Source organism: Lachancea thermotolerans, assembly GCF_000142805.1.
Source record: "Lachancea thermotolerans CBS 6340 chromosome E complete sequence".
NCBI lineage: Eukaryota > Fungi > Ascomycota > Saccharomycetes > Saccharomycetales > Saccharomycetaceae > Lachancea > Lachancea thermotolerans.
The window spans coordinates 136,042-154,489 of NC_013081.1; the positions used below are offsets into that span (position 1 = coordinate 136,042).

General features: G+C 52.1%; 7 protein-coding genes across 7 annotated transcripts; 2 read left to right on the top strand and 5 right to left on the bottom strand.

Annotated features, from left to right (window-relative positions):
• Positions 1-66: 66 nt before the first annotated feature.
• On the bottom strand, positions 67-1,419 carry GPA2 (guanine nucleotide-binding protein subunit alpha; the record flags this gene model as incomplete). The annotated part of the gene is made up of 1 exon (XM_002553504.1): positions 67-1,419. The coding sequence occupies one exon, from the start codon at positions 1,417-1,419 to the stop codon at positions 67-69; it is 1,353 nt and encodes a 450-aa protein (XP_002553550.1).
• Positions 1,420-1,983: 564 nt separating this feature from the next.
• On the bottom strand, positions 1,984-2,268 carry KLTH0E01430g (DUF5137 domain-containing protein; the record flags this gene model as incomplete). Its single annotated transcript, XM_002553505.1, has 1 exon — positions 1,984-2,268. One exon carries the CDS (start codon positions 2,266-2,268, stop codon positions 1,984-1,986), a length of 285 nt encoding a protein of 94 aa, XP_002553551.1.
• A 263-nt stretch (positions 2,269-2,531) lies between these two features.
• Positions 2,532-5,897, bottom strand: CPA2 (carbamoyl-phosphate synthase (glutamine-hydrolyzing) CPA2; the record flags this gene model as incomplete). Its single annotated transcript, XM_002553506.1, has 1 exon — positions 2,532-5,897. The coding sequence occupies one exon, from the start codon at positions 5,895-5,897 to the stop codon at positions 2,532-2,534; it is 3,366 nt and encodes a 1,121-aa protein (XP_002553552.1).
• Positions 5,898-7,692: 1,795 nt separating this feature from the next.
• KLTH0E01474g (aldo/keto reductase family protein) lies at positions 7,693-8,634 on the bottom strand (the record flags this gene model as incomplete). Its single annotated transcript, XM_002553507.1, has 1 exon — positions 7,693-8,634. The coding sequence occupies one exon, from the start codon at positions 8,632-8,634 to the stop codon at positions 7,693-7,695; it is 942 nt and encodes a 313-aa protein (XP_002553553.1).
• A 1,324-nt stretch (positions 8,635-9,958) lies between these two features.
• On the bottom strand, positions 9,959-12,403 carry KLTH0E01496g (KLTH0E01496p; the record flags this gene model as incomplete). The annotated part of the gene is made up of 1 exon (XM_002553508.1): positions 9,959-12,403. One exon carries the CDS (start codon positions 12,401-12,403, stop codon positions 9,959-9,961), a length of 2,445 nt encoding a protein of 814 aa, XP_002553554.1.
• A 1,348-nt stretch (positions 12,404-13,751) lies between these two features.
• Positions 13,752-14,707, top strand: SEC17 (alpha-soluble NSF attachment protein SEC17; the record flags this gene model as incomplete). The annotated part of the gene is made up of 2 exons (XM_002553509.1): positions 13,752-13,781; positions 13,859-14,707. 2 exons carry the CDS (start codon positions 13,752-13,754, stop codon positions 14,705-14,707), a joined length of 879 nt encoding a protein of 292 aa, XP_002553555.1.
• Positions 14,708-16,090: 1,383 nt separating this feature from the next.
• KLTH0E01540g (ferric reductase family protein) lies at positions 16,091-18,226 on the top strand (the record flags this gene model as incomplete). The annotated part of the gene is made up of 1 exon (XM_002553510.1): positions 16,091-18,226. The coding sequence occupies one exon, from the start codon at positions 16,091-16,093 to the stop codon at positions 18,224-18,226; it is 2,136 nt and encodes a 711-aa protein (XP_002553556.1).
• Between the last annotated feature and the right edge of the window lie 222 nt (positions 18,227-18,448).

Consider the following 18,448-nt stretch of genomic DNA (forward strand, 5'->3'; position numbering starts at 1 on the left):
TTCCCCTTGGGCACGTAACCCTATTGTCTTAATGTCAAAGCTAAGTCTCAATGCCTCTTTTTTTTTTCATAATACTCCTGAATCCTTCAAACTGTTCTCCAAGATGGTTTCTTTGATGGCTGCAAACACCAACTTGATATTTGAAGTGTCTGTGGCCTGTGTGACGTGTGGGTATATGTTCAAGTGGGCTCTATTGAGCTGAACAAATCTCCACAAAATGTACTTAGCAGCCTTGTTGATGTCTTGGCCACCTGTGTAGTCGGGAAAGAACCTCTCAAGAGGAACATGCTGGATTTTTTCGGCGAACACGTCAATCTTGTTCAAAAACAAAACTATTGACGCTCTCGCAAACCACCTGCTGTTAACAACAGAGTCAAACAAGATCAATGATTCTTCTAGTCTGTTTTGTGATTTGTCTTCTAGCAGGGTTTGGTCGAACTCAGAGAGCGAAACGCAAAAGATGATCAACGTAACATTGTCGAAACAATGAATCCACTTCTTGCGCTCACTTCTTTGACCGCCCACGTCGTATATGTGCAATTTGAGATTCGAGTCCATTTCAACCAAGGTGTCGAAGATACCGGAGGTCTTTTTCCTGGACAGAAGCACGTCCCTGACGGTTGGCTTGTAGTTTTCGGCAGCAACCCTGGGCAGATTGTCCATGAAGTACCTTGCCGAGTCCATCAGGTAGAAGGACGACCTGTGCTCGCCGGTGATGAGCTCCTGTGTAGAGGGCAGCGACCACAGATTTGACAGTGTCTTTTGCAGGTCTGCCGGGAACTGCTGCAGTTGCGCGCCGGGCGTGTTGAAGTTCAGGACACCCTGGAGGTCCTCTTCTGAGAGACCGGACTCGGGCTCCAGCGTTGCGTGGAACTTGAGACGCGCGTTGATGATGTCTTTGCCAGTCTCGATGATATTGTCAAAAATAAAGGGTTTAAACTCCAACAGCTCTTCGTTGGAAAAGCCGTTCTGGTGCAGGATCTTGAGCTGCTGGAGCACTGTGGACTTGCCGCTCTCGCCGGAGCCCAGCAGCAGCACTTTCAGCGCGCGGTTCGAGTCCGTTGACCCGCCGCCAGACTTCGACAGCGAGCCCATGGATGGACCCGTGGAACCGCCGCTGTTAGACGATACTACTGACTGCTGCCGCTTGCTATTGTCTGGCACAGCGCCGCCCAACCGCGGCCGGTCCGGCGCCGCGCCCTTGGCGCTCGTCGCGGCCTTTTCCTCCGCGCCCGAGCTCGAGTCCGTCGTGTGGCCCGTCTGCGACCTGTCTCCGGAGCCCGCGCCGGCCGCCGCCTCTTTCTCCTCCGCGGCCCTCGCACCTTTGGCTATTTTCTGGCTGCGGCTCCGCTTGGCCGCGGCCGTGCCGCCGCCTTTCGCGGGCGGCCCGTCTGTCGACTTTGACATGCACGCTCCCATCGTTGTTTGCTTCTCTGCTGCTCTGCTTCTTTGCTTCTCTGCTCGCCTGCTTCTCAGCTTCTTTCTGTTTGCCTGCTTCTCTGCTAGCTCTTCTGGTATTCTTTAAACCCCTACCTGAAGCGTGTGATCTCTCGCTTCTTGGTTTCACCTAATGACAGGTTCTTTTTTATACCACTTGTTGGTCGACTCGTTTTAAACTTGGTCGACTAGCCTGGTATTTTGTCGCCTCGTTTCCGCACTGGCCTCTTATATCGCCTATATTAATAACATCTTGCCTTTTTCCCACTTCCTTGAATAATACCCGAAAGATACTCACGATCTTGAAGTGTCCCCTAAAAAAAAAATTTCCCGGACGGGTAACCACGAGCATATGCGGAAGACGCCTCGGGTTACAATATGCCGAAAGAGAGATACGGCGGTTGCGCTAGGTAACAGACACGTGTATATGACGTATGCATGGAAGGCGCGTGACTGAGAGAAAAGCTGTTAGTCACGTGCGTGTTTGTCACGTACGTGCTTACTTAAGCGCACGGCGCGAACAGCTCAACGGCTTGGTCACATGGCTCAGGTGTCCCCCTGGCTTCCGCGCCGCGTGCGCTTGCCGGGCGTTACGCTCGGCGCCTCTTGGCGACCATCATACTCGAGTGCACGCTTGCTGCCATCGCTGGCAGGCGCTGCTAGTGGGGCGAGCTTTGGCAGCGGCTCCGCGCTCGTGCTGCGCTCGAGCATAGCGCGATCGGACCAGGCGCCTGCCCCCGCAGGTGCGGCCTGCGAAGCGTTTGCGAGTAGTGCCTGATCAAGCTGCCATTCGTACGGGTCAATGTTGTGCATCGTGCTGTTCTCTTTCATTCCACTGTGTTTGTTCTTGGCTAACAGCAGTTGTATATCTCTGGAAATTCCAGAGATGAGCAACCATGCCAGACGGGTGGGTGCGCGTCACGTGAGTCAAACGAAATTACACAACATGGGAAACACTGAGAGCGCCTGCGCCCGTTGCTTCCCTGCTGCACCCAGTCTCCTCTATTATTGGTTCAAGACCAGGTATACACGCACATATATAGATATTTTATTGTACACTCCTCGAGACGCAGACGGCCGTTCCCTTTGGCACGCTACATGGGTCTCTGGCCGATCCACTCGTGCCAGGTGCGCACCTCTGGCGGAACGATCACGTCCTGGGACTCTAGGATCTTGAGCTTCTCGCCCACCTTCGCGCTGAGAGCCTTGGCAAACAGCAGCGCGGTCTGGGGCTCGTTGAACAGTGGCAACGCAAAGTCGATCGCGTTTCTTCTCATGACGTAGTCCACGTCCTGCAGCGACTCGGCTCTCTTCGCGGCCAGGTTGAAGACGGCCTTGATGTCGTAGTGCTGGAACACCTCGCGCAACTTTCTCTTGTCGTTCTTGGGGAACTCGATGATTCCAACCTCGCACGACGCGGGCACGTACTTCTGGAGGTATTGCTTGGCGTCCTCGCTTGTTGTGTAGACCTTGAAGCCCAGCGTGCCGATTGTATGTGCGACCTGGCCCAGATACTCCTTGGACAGGTCACCGCCAAACAGGATACCGCTAGGTGGCAGTGGCACGCTAAAGTTCATGGTGCTCTGCATCGCAGTCCAGTAACTCTCCAGGGCATCTCTGCCGAAAGACGCGACCTCACCCGTTGAAGCCATCTCAACACCCAAGAAGGGGTCTGCGCCAGCTAGTCTGGTGAAGGAGAACTGTGGAACCTTGGTGGCCACGTAAGGATACTCCTCGGACATCAGGTTGACGGGCTTTGGCACATCATCGCCCAAGAAGGCCTTGACGGCGACGTCGATAAAGTTGCATCCCAGCACCTTGGAGACAAAAGGGAACGATCTAGAAGCTCTGATGTTACATTCGATAACCTTCAAAGAAGTGCCGGCGTGTCTGTCGTCTTTGATAATCTGCATGTTGAATGGGCCAGTGATCTTCCAGGCTTCGGCGACCTTCTGCGCGATATCATACAGTCTGTTCTTAATGCTCTCGCTCAAGGATTGAGGAGGAAGGATCAGAGTAGCATCACCAGAATGGACACCGGCGTTCTCTACATGCTCGGAAACGGCGTGGACCAAAACCTTACCATTGTAAGCAACGGCGTCCACGTCAATTTCCTGCGCACCCTCAATGAACTTCGAGATCACAACTGGATGGTCTGGAGAAACATCTGAGGCGTTGGTGAGCTTGGTCTCCAGCTCGTGCTCCGAGTTCACCACGCTCATGGCTGCACCGGACAGCACATAGGATGGACGGATCAAAACTGGGTAGCCTACACTCTGCGAAAACTCCTTTGCCTCTGCAACAGAAGACAGTTCACTCCACTCAGGTTGGTCGACGCCAATAGTGTCCAAGATGGATGAGAACTTGTGTCTGTTCTCGGCTCTGTCAATATCAACAGGACTAGTACCCAGAATGTTAGCACCGTTCTCCAGCATCTTCAAAGCGATATTCTGAGGAAGCTGGCCACCAACAGAGATAACTGCGCTTTCGGAGTTCTCCAACTCATAGATGTCCATCACCCTTTCAAAAGATAATTCTTCGAAGTACAATCTGTCGACTTCATCAAAGTCAGTAGACACTGTTTCTGGGTTATAGTTGATCATCACGGTTTTTTTGCCCTTCTCTCTCAAAGCTCTGGCGGTGTTCACGGCACACCAGTCGAACTCGACGGAAGACCCGATACGGTAAACACCAGAACCCAAAACCAAGACACCGTTGTCATTGAAGTCAATGTCGCTCTTGGTTGCGTTGTAAGTTGTGTACAGGTAGTTGGTGTTTGCAGGAAACTCGGCGGCTAGAGTGTCGATCTTCTTGACGAAAGGTACAATGCCGAAAGACTTTCTGACTTTTCTAACGTCTAGCTCGTGCACGTTGGCCTCACTGCCCTTGTTAATGGAAACAGCAATCTGCTTGTCAGAGAATCCCATCTTTTTAGCTCTAGTCAACAAATCCTTGTCGAGGTCCTCGAGTTTGTTCACGGCGTCCAGTTCCTTGTACATGTCGACAAGGTTCATGCACTTGTACAAGAACCAAGAGTCAACCTTAGATAGCTCATGAACTTTCTCGACGGAGTAGCCTTCGTAGATCAAAGCCTGGCCAATTGCGAGCCATCTTCTGTCAGTTGGGTTAGCGAGAACGTCATCTAGTTTGTCGCCGAACTCGTCAGATCCCTGGAAACCCAAGAAGGAGGGGTCGATCTGTCTGATGGCTTTTTGGAAGGCTTCCTCGAAGTTTCTACCAATGGCCATGACCTCACCCACGGACTTCATTGACGAGCCAACTGATCTGTTGACATGTTGGAACTTTGACAAATCCCAACGAGGAATCTTTGCAACAATGTAATCCAATGAGGGTTCAAAGTTTGCAACAGTGGTTTTAGTGACGGGGTTAGGAAGCTCAGGTAGGGTGTAGCCGAGAGCGATCTTGGCAGCAGTGTAGGCCAGTGGGTATCCGGTAGCTTTCGAAGCCAAAGCAGAGGAACGGGACAAACGGGCATTAACCTCAATTACTCTATAGTCCAAACCATCTGGTTGTAGCGCGTACTGGACGTTACACTCACCCACAACACCCAGGTGTCTAATGATCTTGATAGCGGCAGTTCTCAACATGTGGAACTCTTCGTCAGACAATGTCTGCGAAGGAGCAAAAACGATGGAGTCACCAGTGTGAACACCTAGAGGGTCAAAGTTCTCCATGTTACACACGGTGATACAGTTTCCTACTCTGTCACGGACAACTTCGTACTCGACCTCCTTCCAGCCCTTCAGGGACTTTTCAACCAGAATTTGTGGGGATAGAGATAAGGCCTGGGCCGCAAGCTCCTTCATCTCGCCTTCGTTGTTGGCAAAGCCAGAGCCCAGACCACCTAAAGCATAGGCGGATCTGACGATGACTGGATATTGAACTCTCGCCGCAGCAGACAAAGCCTCGTCGACAGTCTCGCATGCGAAGGACTCGGCAGTAGGGATGTTGATTTCCTTCAGCGCCTGGGCGAAAAGGTCTCTGTCTTCTGAGGTTATCAGAGTCTTGATGGGTGTTCCTAAAACCTTGATGCCGTATTTCTGCAGCACACCCAGCTTATCCAGAGCAACACCGCAATTCAGACCGGTTTGGCCACCGAAAGTCAACAGAATAGCGTCTGGCCTTTCGCGCTCGATGATGTAAGTGATGTATTCGGGGGTAACTGGCAGGTAGTATACTTCATCTGCCAGAGAGTGCGACGTCTGGTTTGTCGCGATGTTCGGGTTGATAAGAATAGTTCTCTTGTTAGCCTCCTTCAGAGCCTTAATAGCCTGCGATCCTGAGTAGTCGAATTCTCCCGCTTGGCCAATGGAAAGACCACCGGAGCCGATCACTAAAACGGACTCCACGCCTTTCACGAGCTGTGGGTTGTAGTCTGGCGTGTTGAAAGCCGACGTTGTTGGTTGGGTGGACTCGTAAATAGATGGAACGCTGGACATGGTGTTTCCGTCTTTGTGTTATGGTCCTGTTCTGTTTGTGTTGGTTCCCTCACAACTGACAAGCTTCTACTATACGTGACAACTTCTAGTCAAGGGAAATGTTTTCAATATATACCTGCGATGACCTTGGTGACTCAAAGATATCGTGCAGCTTGAGATTTGAAAAAAATAAGTTCCCTAGGCGATAACCAAAAATTTTTCACGAGTAGTTAGTGATGCGAAGCGTAGCAGTGATGTCATGGAGACCATGACTTTAACGCCAGCTTGAGATGGGATAATTGCATTGGAAGTTTGTTGGAGCGTGCCGAGTCAAGGAAACCTGGAAAGATGTTAACCGCCCAGCACTTTCTGTGCGCAGGATTAGTGATTACAGATCCCAAGAGACGTTAGGCATCATCGAGAACAATTCGGCAGTGCCGCATTGCGGACTTTTAACACTGCATTCGCATTTTCCTGGTAGGCCTACTGTTGGCCCCACCAGGCTTCTTGAACAATCGGATTTGATTCCGTTCTGAAGAGAAACTTATGTGCCTAGCAGTGATGACAAGTTTGGCTTTTCCCTCCTTTAAGATCCCGGTAGTGTAACGAAGCCTTTTCTTGGTAGTTTAGCGGATGGGTGTCTTCGGCTCGGCGTACGCCGAACTGTGACACATTCTTTGTAATTTTGGGCAGTATTCAGCTGGGGATCCTTGTGGCATCTTGAGTGTTGCCGCACGAAAACAGCTAGCTACAAGTCCAAGAGCTCTTGCGCGGCTTACTCATCTTTCTTTTGAATAACGAAGTGTAGGGGTGTGGCAGAGCGGTCAGGGGCTTGAAGAGGCGCACACTCTTAGGGTGGATACTTGATCTGGCTCGCGATAGTCGGCTTTTACCCCAGCCACATAAACGAAAAATTGGCCCCATGCTCTGAATGCGGTTACAGGTTGTTTGGACAGCTAGCGTCCAATTCCTGATAAAAACTGTAAACATCTTCCTGTCGCTTCCTCCGCGAGACGAGCTTGAGTTTTATCCTTTTGCATGTCCACGTTTTTCTTGAATTAGTTCAAATAGCGACGTCTCAACATTCTCTGTGGAACATCAGCCTGTTGCAAGCCAACGGTTATATACGTGACTGGGTTTTCAGTACATCTTTGTCGCAATCGCGGCTAAAATCTAGATTTAAGTCAACAAGAGATGTTATGTGGATATTGATTTCAAGTCCTTAGAAAGTTAAAGCCAAATTTTGAAAGTGACAGTAAGACTTGACGTGATGTTCAGGGCTTGCCTCTGTGAGCGACAAGGGTTTTGCGACACGATGAAAACTCTGACAAGAACCTGTTATACGAGGCTCTGTGTTCAGTTTCTGGAAAAGAGTGGCTGCCAGGTGAGTGGTGGTTCCCAATTAGGGCGCGTCTTCGCTTAAGTTAATATTCATCTACTAACTGAACTTGGCGGCAGGCCAAAAGGTTTATCATTATAAGATGTTAACAGTATTATATTAGAAGAGGCTGTTGATCTGCCTTGGTGCATTGTTCTTTGGTGCTGCCGCCTGCCACCGTTATCGTCTAAAATCCGAATTTAATACTCAAAAAACTGACATGTCGATCTTAGATATATAGCTTATAAAGTGCGCAGACTAGCAAGGCAATCATACCTTGGAAGCGGCGCTTTTCCTGCTGATCACTATAAAATGACCAGTTCACTCTGACGGTGTTATCAAAGGCTCGCAAAAACCGGCTAGTCATAAACTAGTTTTGAGCTGAGGTTTTCAGTACAAAAGGGACCCGGCACTCTGCTAGTGACTGGGGGACACAGATTAATGAGAGTAGTTGTCCAGGATCGCCTCCTTCTCGACCAAAGTCCAGATTTCTTCAATCTCCTTCACGACTTCAGGATCCAAAGGACCTGCCTTTAGCGACTCTATGTTTTCAGCAAGGGATTCTGGGGTTCTGGCTCCGATTATAACACCATCGCCGAATTTGCCATCGAGAATGGAGTTGTTGTAGACCCAGCGGTAAGCCAAACTTGCCCTAGAAATCCCAACTTTCTCGGCGATTTTCCCCCATTGCCCCAGGCCCTTGATAAGCAGGGGCTTATTGTACAGCTTCGAGTACAGTGCGCCGACGTGATTAGACGTGTCGAAGCGTCCCTTGCCTCCCAAAACCTCTTCTGGCGTCTTTGCCAAGAAGCCTCCTGCAATTGGCGAATAAGCGTAAAACGACAGTCCCAACTCTCTAAGGACGGGGAACAAGGAAGTCTCAATTTTTCTGCCAACAGCGTTGTAATTTCCTTGGTATACTGTGGGCAACACGTAACCCTTCTCTTTGTTGTAAGAGTAGATTTTTCTGACGTCTTCTGGGGAAAAGTTCGAAACACCAAACTTCTTAAACTTTCCCTCCTTATAGAGCGCATCGATAGCGTCTAATGTTTCTTCAAGAGGGGTCGCTGGGTCCGGACAATGGAGGTAGAAAATTTCCACACTTTCGACGCCTAGGAGCCCGAAAGACTCTTCAATTGACTCGTTTATGCTCTCTTTAGTCAGAGTGCCCTCGCCGAAGCCTCGGGCCTTCGTATCAATTATGAATGACTTTGGGAGTTCAAATTTCCCAATGGCCTCTTCGCTACCAGGGTAAATTCTTGCAGTATCAAGCTCTTCCACCTTGTATTTCTCCAAGACATCAACAAATTTGGAAGCTTCTTCTTGTGTCAGAGACGCAAAGGTGAATGCTCCATAAATGATCTTGGGTGGCTGTGGCATTGTTGGTTGTAAAAGTGAGGTACTGGGCTAAGATTTGACTAGCTTTCGTTACTCAATTGAAACCGTATCAGCGAGAGGCATTTACGCAAGGAGCACTCACCCTTAAATAAGTTAACCGTCGTCTGCCTCTAACCCCTTTTCAATTTTGTCTGTCTCCCGCTTACTAACTTGAATTTGTCATCTTTGTTTGTTAGGAGTTTTCTGTAATATACTCCGGCGCTAAGGATCGGGCATCCTGAGACATTTTAACGAAGTCCTCTCAAAATGGTGTTGAAGTGTCATGTGATAAATGAGTATTTGTCAATATGCTAACGGATACGTACGGCTCTTACGCCTTGTGAAGACGCCGCACTAAGGGAAGCACAGCAAAGCCAAAAGCAAACAATGTCCGCCGTAGCGCTGTCTTCGTGCTCGGAGACGTAATTGAATACTATGTGCTCGGCAATTTCTCTTTTGTTGGCCTTATGGCCTGAAGGCCACAATATTGAGAATATTCCTGAAGCTCTTAGCCTACGCAAGCTTCCAGGCCCGATATCACAAACTGCTCAATCCGCTCACCAACGGGCTTATGCCGCAATTTGAGTGAGAGTTGTATTCATGTTGTCAGTGTAGTCGCGGCGCCCGCAACTCGAAGCTACGACGGCATTGTTCCTTTATGTGGCACGTGATGTACAGCTTTTCCAAGGTTATGACCTGGCTGCGCTTAGAAAACAACGCTCTCCTTTGTCTTTGCAGTTAACTCCTCAAGACCGGGCTCACTAAAAGAAAGACTGTGCTGGAGCACATTTTTCTGTTGGCGGCGGTCTATGGTCCGGTGAAGCTTGTTCTGCTGGCGCAATATCCTGCCATTGTGTAGTCTCTTGAAACACTATTTTTGGCTATTTAAACTCGCACCTCTGTATCAGCTCGAACGGCACATCATTTGAAAGCGCCGTTGGATCTGTCTGAACCGCTGCGCATTAAACGCAGCTGAGTCCTTCTGTGCCTAGGCAACGTCTTGGCATCAGTTAAGGTGCTAGTCAAGCGTATAAGTCCGTGGTCCCGCTAAGAACTGCCTTTAAAAGAACCCCGAGGTGAGCTTGTGAGGTTGTTGCAGCGCGGGCCGACGGAAAGTAAAGCCGAGTAAATATGAAGGGATTTTTCGTTCGCAGTGTTTTGAGAGCTCGGCGGCAATAGACTGAGGGCCTAAAAATCGGATAACTTAGCCGCCAATTCTACCAACAAGGCAGATCAGTGGAGGAATATTATGTAAATAATTAAGAAAACGTAGTTTGTAAACATCTAGAGGGTTGCAGTGATCGGCGCACTTTGCGAGGTTGAGCGTCTACCACTTTTTAAGGCCGAAGCTTTCGCCATCCGTAAGCTGGTGCTGAATTGCGGTACCGTCGTAGTCAATGGTGTTGATAACGTTGTTTCCCCACCAGCTTGGCGCATCGGTGTTGGTGAGACCAAGCGCCAAAAAGATGATCAACGAGGACCACGCTAGAGAAATGTCGAGACCGGCAGACAGTGAGTAGTTGTACTTAGCCCACCAGTTGAAATAATTCTTCTTGATGAAGTAGCCAAAGAAAATTCCAACCATGCAGTAGGCACCATAGTTGTAAGGGGTAGCTGGAGGGATCAACCCCGTTCCTGAGAAGAACACGGGCCAGTTAAGGTACCTGACGAGGGAGCGAGGCCATTTTTTCAAAACTAGCCAGTTCACAACTGGGAGACCGGCGCCCAGAATAAAAAAGTACATGAGCTTGTCATACATCTGGCCAGCAGAGAACATTCTTTGAGGACCAATCACGCCCCAGATGATAGAGGCATTGAAAAACACCTTGGAGCCGGGGCAAGTAAAGTGGGATTTTTGCTTGCTCGTGCAGATGTCCTCAATGTTGCCCTGTGCCCACTTCATGACGCACATCTGGACCAAACCACCCCAAACAGTAGCGACTAGTTGCGCACTGAATAACACTCTGGGTGCAACCTTCATGTAATGGCCGATCTTCATGTCCTGAGCGAAAGTGATGGCCTGATTGTTGGTAATGTAACCAAATGTCTTGAAGAACATCATGGCAATTGGCTTACCAGGGGTCATGTATCCAATGATAAATTCGGTGATGACATTTAACCCCACAGCAATGTTGGTTAGAGCGTAAATGATGCCGACTGGGAGCAAGAAGAAAAAGGCAATCAGAAGTGCGATGATCAATGTAAAAACAGGCATCTCGGTAGGCCAGGCTCTCACAGTTGCGATGGAAAGACCAAAAAAAATCAAGAACACAACGATAAACCACCACTGAGGCACATCCCTGTAGTTGCGCATCAGCTTAGCATGAACATCTTCTTCCTCTGAGGAGGTAATATTGCGAATCGCTCCCCAGATCTGTTTCCCGTGGAAACAGATCGCGTGTGTGATAGTGGCCATGGTACCCGCAAATGATAGGCCGTAGGAAATTGCAAAGGTGGCCGACAGGTAGAGCGGTGAATATTCCCTGTAAGCGTCCTTATTGAAGGTCAGGCTCTCCGAAACGATCTTTGACACATTGTAAGTGTTTTGAAAACGGTCGTACGAGCCGGAGTCTGAAATGGGCAAGTACTTGCCGTACCAGATGTTGGAGTAGTGGACAGCGGGGACCACAATCCAGAAGATAATGACCATGGACAGCAGAATGGTAGCAATGACGCCCAGAGGAGGCACCAGAGGCGATCCGACGTAACCGGCGATCTGGTTCCAGTCGAAGGTGAGCGGAATCAGACCGAGGCCGGTGCTGGCGCCGAAGACCTGGTTGACGATGACATCCTTGGGCTTGATCCACGTGACCCACGCGAAGTAGGACAGCGCTTGGAAAATGAAGCCGGGGAACCAGTAGTACACGAAGCCCACAATGAAGACGATCATGAAAAACTTTAAGCGGGAGATCTTCCAGCCGTTGGCCACGTGGTTCTCGTTGATGTGCATGTTGGTGAGGAAGGTGCACGTGACCAGGTTGGCGGGCCAGATCATCGACGCGGGCGTCACTAGCACCTTACGCGACAGCCCCGCCATCGCGAACCCGATGCACTGCGTGGACCATACGGCTAGCAGGTCAAAGCCCCATCCGAAGTCTTTGTTGTAGAAGTTGTTCATCGACAAGATGATGTCCGTGGCGTACGCGTTTCCCGAGCCAAACGCGACATTACCCATGGCCGTGATGAGCGCGTGCTCTTTGACGTTGAAAGGACCCGGGTTGAGCGAGGGGCCGCCGAACCGCCCGAAAACGGGCTTGTCAGGCATCACCATGTCCCATGCGCGACCCAGAGGCCACGCCAAGATCGACGTCACGAACGTCGTCAGCACAATCGTGGGTGAGTGCATGGAGAACAGCATGTTCAGCCCGCACCCGATCGTCGTCATGATCATGCCGATGGTCCACATTCTGATGGTATTCTGCACGAGCGACGGGTCGTCCGTGGAAGGCACGGAGGCACGCACCTCGGGGTACGGCGAGTCGTCCTCGACGGTGATACCCGCGTACTCGTCGTTCTCCGCGATCGCCGAGATCTTACCTCCGAGCGGGTCGTAGTCTGCGGACCGCAACGCGGCGAGGCCTACGGAACGGCTCTTTTCGATGTCGTGGTCGGACGAGTCGCGCTCTGTCACCACGATCGTGTCACCTTTGCCCTTGCCGGCGTCGCTGGCGGAGCTGGCGGCAGCGCCGCTGCTGCTGTCCGCCGGATGGAGCAGTTTCTTGTCTGTCACCGGGGCGTCCGAAGACAGAATAGATTTGAGTACGTTTTTCATGCTTACGAGCGGGCAAGCGCAGAAGCCGAGACCAGGTAGCTTGAACTTGAGATTGGAGGTCTTGACGACTCTTGTAAGGAGATCGATCCGGCAGCTAGGCCGGATCGCGTCTGTTTAAATACGTACGCTGCACGCACCGGCCGCCCCGTACTTGATCTTGGACCCTTCACGCGTGCGAGCTCGCGACAGCTCCGTGCGCACTACTGGGCCGACAAGCTTTGCTGATAAGAGCCACAGGCATGGAATGCGCGCTGAAATGTGTCACTTGTTCGAGCGGCTCCGCCCGCGCTTCTCGCGAGCCGCTTGGGCGTGCGGCAGCGGTGGGCCAAGCAAAGGTGCACGGGCCTAGCGAGCTCTTGTGCGTGCTGCGCGCTCTTCTGCGGAAAACCCAGGTCTCTTCTTTTTTCCGGCGCTGATCTCGTTTTTTTCTCCCGAGGGCCAGCAGCACGCTCCAAATCTCGGTGACTCCGTATCATATCTCCGGACCGCAAGAACGTGCGTACGGGCAGGCGGGGTTGCGCTGCGCTTGATAAAGAGCAGGTGCGGAAGCATGCATGGGGCGCTTACGCAAGCATGGCCTCGGGAGAGCCAGGGCTTTGTTCTGCGGCATCGCCCGAAACGGGCCTGCAGCTGGTCCTGGGCGGCGGCGGCGACGGCGACGCATCAGCGAGGCATGTGATGCCGCACGTGATGTGGGAATAGGCGGCTAAAGATGTCCGATGGGGTTCGCGACCGCCGTGCGCGTGCGCGGAGCACGAGGGGCGCAAAGAGGTACGGGTCCTCCAGGGAGATATCGCATGGGACGGGCGGGCAGGCGCGCGGCGCGGAAGCGCGAGAAGCACCGCCGCGGTTCCGCGCGAGCGTGCGGCTCTCGTGCCGTGGGGCGGGATGGTGGTCGCCGTCGGCGGTGACGCGGGAGTAGCGTGTCGTTACGGGTGAGGCAAGAAAAGGGTCTTGTGGTCTCCCGGTGCGGGCGCGGGTCGTCAGCGGCGATGCGGAGCGGGGACTCGGTCACGTGATAGAAGAGCGGCCGTTGCGGGTAGCACGGAAGACTAGGTTTCTGTCACGTGACTGGTATGTGCCGTCGCAGATGACGGGGTCTGGGGTCCCTTGGCCGCGCGCCACAGGCGGGGCGCGTGTGTCACGTGGTAACGCGGTTTGACGTTGAATGCGATTTGGTCACGTGCTTATGTAAATCACGTGCCCACTCCGGGTAACGCGGCCGGGTAACGCGCCCTTGGCACGGCGGCGTCCCCCGGCGCGCCTTCTTCTACAAGCACCGCACTCGTGCTCCCAACTGCACGCACTCGCCGCCCACTAGCCGCACACACACACACACACAGCACCGATGTCCGACCCCCAGGCGCTTGTACAGAAAGTATGAACCGGCCCCGTCGCGCGCGCCGCGCTTCTCGCCCCGTCCGCTCCCGCGTACTAACGTCCCCCCTCCCGCAGGCCAGAAAGAAGGCTCAACCCTCGTCCGGGTTTTTCAAGCTCTTCGGCGCCTCCGACTCCTACAAGTTCGAGGAGGCCGCAGACCTCTTCGTCGAGGCCGCCAACCTCTACAAGCTGCGCCGCGAGCTCGAGCCCGCCGGCGAGCTCTTCCTCGAAGCCGCGTCCTGCCAGATCAAGGCCGGCAACGACGACGAGGCCGGCAACACCTACGTCGAGGCCTTCAAGGCCTTTAAGGCCGGCGCGTCGCCCTCCAAGGCCTGCGACGCGCTGAACCGCGCCATCGAGATCTTCACCCGCAGGGGCCAGTTCCGTAGGGGCGCCAACTTCAAGTTCGAGCTCGCCGAGATCCTCGAGTCTGACCTCCACGACTTCCCGCACGCCATCGACGCCTACGAGGCCGCCGCCGACTGGTACGCCCAGGACCAAGCGCTCGCGCTCGCCAACAAGGCCTACCTCAAGTGCGCGGACCTCAAGGCCCTCGACGCCCGCTATATCGAGGCCTGCGACGTCTACCGCAAGGTCATCGCCAACTCCGTTGGCAACAAGCTCAGCCAGTGGTCCCTCAAGGACTACTACCTCAAGACCGCACTCTGCTACCTCGCGGCCGACGACCAGGTCGCCGCGCGCCGCACCGAAAGTGAGGCCCTCGCGGAGGACTCCAACTTCGCGGGCTCGCGTGAGCACGACCTGCTAGCCGCCTTGCTGGAGGCGTGCTCCGAGGGCGACGCCGAGAAGCTCAGCGCCAAGGTTTACGAGTTCGACCGCTTTTCCAAGCTCGACAAGTGGAAGACCACCATCCTGCTCAAGATCAAGGACACCATCGCCACCGCCGACGACGATCTGTTGTAGGCGAGCCCTGCTGCTCCCGCTAGCCCTGACGCCGCTGTCCACTACTGCATTACCGCTCGCGCCTTCCTGCGCGTTCCCGTTCCTGCCTCCGCTTACGCACCTACCGCTGTGCCTGCCCGCGTCCCTCGCAGCCGCCTTGTTTCCCGCGGCGGCCTCTTTCCAACCTCTATACTACCCACATACGCCACCGTTCTAAGCCTTCTCTGCGAACCGACGACGCAATGCCTCGTTATCACACTTTCGACTCCCAAGGATTCCATGCGCATGCGGGAACCCTGAAGACCGTTGAAAAAAAAGTTATTCTTTAGGCACCTAGAAAACACATTCCGTACAGGGCATCGCGGTGCTCGCATCTCTTCCAGCCATTCCGAGACGTTCTCGCCAAACAAAGGCGTAAGCATACGAGGCTTGGCTTTAAACTGCTGGGCAGGGCACATTTACGGCGACCCGCGTACAACGTTGTTGCAACACGCTGGCTAGACTCGCCTGTTGCATGTTCGGCCCCGCAAATCGCTCGCGTTAGGGAGCTCCTAGCAACCTGCAGCCCCATCCGATCCATCCAGCGTGTGTTTAAGAGAGCTCAAATTACGAATCTGTGTGCCTAAGCGATGTTGAGAGGGCTGCTTGAAATTCGCGGATCCTATAGCTTGCCTAATTATTTGAAACAGCTCTCGCCGTTCCTCCCCCCTCGCATCCAAAAGATCCTAAGCTGTTGGGCCAGCGATCTGGGTGTCAGCCACGCGTGTTGAGAGGCATGGCGCTACATGAAACACCGCAATGCATCACCTTGCATATGATTGCCACATTCTGGGTGTTAATTAATCCTCGAGCACTCCATCGCGCACTAATTTTTTTTCCAGCCACATGAAGATCGTGAAGGTCGCGATAACTACAGAAGTCAGCAGAAGAGATGAGGCTCAAATATGTTAATGCTTAGGCCGGGAACCAGGCTTTGGAACTCATAATAGAGGGTTTAGTGCGCTGCAGTGGCAAGCACGCTTTCGCTTAAGCCTTGCGATCGCACTGGCCATCCTCTGCTGATTGCGAGATCCTCCACAACTCACTCGTGGTTACGAGAAAAAAGGGTGCAATACATAAAAGAACCCAGTTCGAAAGCGAAGAGGTCGGTATTCGGAGGGTCGCAGCGCTTCGTCTACGCGGGCGGCATGTCCAAATGATTTCGGCCCTCGGCTTTTACGAGGACTTGACGGGCTACAGGCTTGCAGAGTTTTTATCGGGCATCCGTGCACGGCGGAAGTGCGATGCTCTTTGCCAGACCGGAACCGTAGCTGCTATAAAAGGCTGATTGTTCGGCGATGAGGACTCAGGTCGTGAACGAGCGCTTACAGTATTCTAACCACCAGCAATCGCTTACATCTAAGCATGAAGTTCCTGTTCACGGCTGTGCTGGCGACCGTTATGACAGCGGTCTCCGCTGAGCTTGGTTACCAATACGATGAGGTCGACTACGTGGGTTTCTCGTGCAAGCGTGCGCTTTCAGTGACTGCCAAGTTCTGTAAGGTCGACACAGCTACGTCGTATGACTGTTATTGTGAGGAGCCTAATGCAATTGCCTCGTTCTTTTCCTGTACGAATGAGAACCTGAAGAGCAGCAAAAACCGTAAGGCGATGGAAGATTTCTTCCAGTTCCGTTGTCCAAACATTACCGATTCAGAGATGAGATCTGTTACTCAGAACCTCAGCTCCAGCCTGGTCAACACCTCCCTAATATCAGGATTCAACAAAACCAAGCCTGTCACATATCCCGTCTACGCTAACAAGACTGCTTACCAGATTTCCTACGACTCCTACAAGACGAGATACAGTCAGTTCAGGATGGGCCAACATTATGGTGCGGCACTGGTTGGATACTGGGGGATCATCATGGTTTGCGGAATGCTGTCCAATCTTTTCTGCAAGTTTGCGCCTAACCTGGCTCTCTCGCTCAACAAGAAGTCGTCCCAGCTGGCGCCCGTGCGCTTGTACCGCAAGCACATTTCTATCCCTGCCACTTTCCGTTCTAAGCACACCACCAGAAACTTCGTGAAAGGCCTGATCCCAACTCGTTTGGAGTCGCTAATTATTTTTGGCTTCGTTGTCCTGTGTGTTATATTCCATGCTGTGAATTTCCATTCTGTTCCAAACAATATTCTGTTCACAACTAAGCCGTTAGAGATCTCGAGGCACGTCGGAGACAGAAGTGCTATGCTAGCGAACTACTTGATGACTTTAACCTTTCTGCTTGCGGGCCGCAATCAGATATTTATTACGCTCACAGGCTGGAAGCAGTCGACGTTCATGACATACCACAAGTGGGTTGGACGTATGCTTTTCTGTAGTGTTCTCGTTCACACTATTTCGATGTTCACCTACTCTCTAATGAGGGACTACTACACCTACTGGGCCGCTGAGGAATGGTGGAAGTATGGTGCCGTCGCGGTTGTCGCGGGAGGTATTATTGCCATACAATCCTTCAGCTGGTTCCGCGAGTGGAACTACGAACTTTTCTTATATGTGCACATAGCCACTGCGATTGCCTTCCTTGTGGGAGCTTGGAGACACATCCACTATTTCCATTACGCTGAGTGGGCGTACGCCACCGCTGCCGTTTGGTGTTTCGATAGATTTGTCAGACTGGTGCGTATTTTCATGTTCGGTGTCAAAACTGCCAAGGTCGGCATTGTCTCTGAAGAAACGTTGGTAATCACCGTAAACAAAGGATCCTGGTGGCCATTTTTCCCAGGGGCCTTTGGTTACCTGCACATCATGAAGTTGAACATTTTCTGGCAGTCTCACCCTTTCACTGTTGTGAAAACCGACAATAACGAATTGCGCTTCTTCATCAAAATCAAGAGGGGCGCAACCAAAAAGCTGTACAATCAGTTGCTGAAAGAGCCTAACCATGAAAGCGAGATCAAGGTTGCGTTGGAAGGCCCTTACGGTGACAAGAAGCCCGTTGAGGCTTATGACCAAGTCCTACTGTATAGTGGTGGTAACGGTATCCCCGGACCATTCGCATATGCCAAGGAGCTTGGCGAAATCTCTAAAGAAGCTAAGAGCAAGTTTGTCAAGCTTTACTGGGTTATTAGACACTGGAACTCGCTGGATTGGTTTCTGGATGAGCTCATGATCCTCCAGCGGTTCAGCAACGTCCAAACTATTATTTACGTTACGAGGGCTGATGATGGCAAGGTTGGCGAGAAACTAGCGCACCACTTTGACCAGGGCGAGTCCGAATCGTCCGAAGGCGAAAAGGGTTCGAATGTCGTTGCTACCACCATTTCCGACTACGCTGAGACCATGCAAAAGGCACTGCCTCATATTGAGTTTAGGAAAGGAAGACCCGACATCGCAGCGCTTGTTGAGCAGGACATTGATGAGTGCCACGACCAGAACGCGGCCATCATCACTTGTGGTCACAACGAGATGTGCGACAGAATCAGACAAACCGTGGCCGTCAAGGTGGGCGACCATAAAACCAGTAGAATCGATTTCTTCGAAGAACTCCAAACTTGGTGAAGTCGAATGCCGCCGGATGCGGTATACTTTCGATTTATTAATAAATGCATATATATATATATAAACGATATTTTATTAACTTAAAAGCTCAAACAAAATACCATGTTAAATAAGAGCGTCCAAAGAGCTGATGAAGCTGTATCCCCGTTTATATTGGATTGTCTTCATCATTTGTCACTCAGTGCAACAGGAACTCGTATATTTTCGTGCTCACTAAATCTT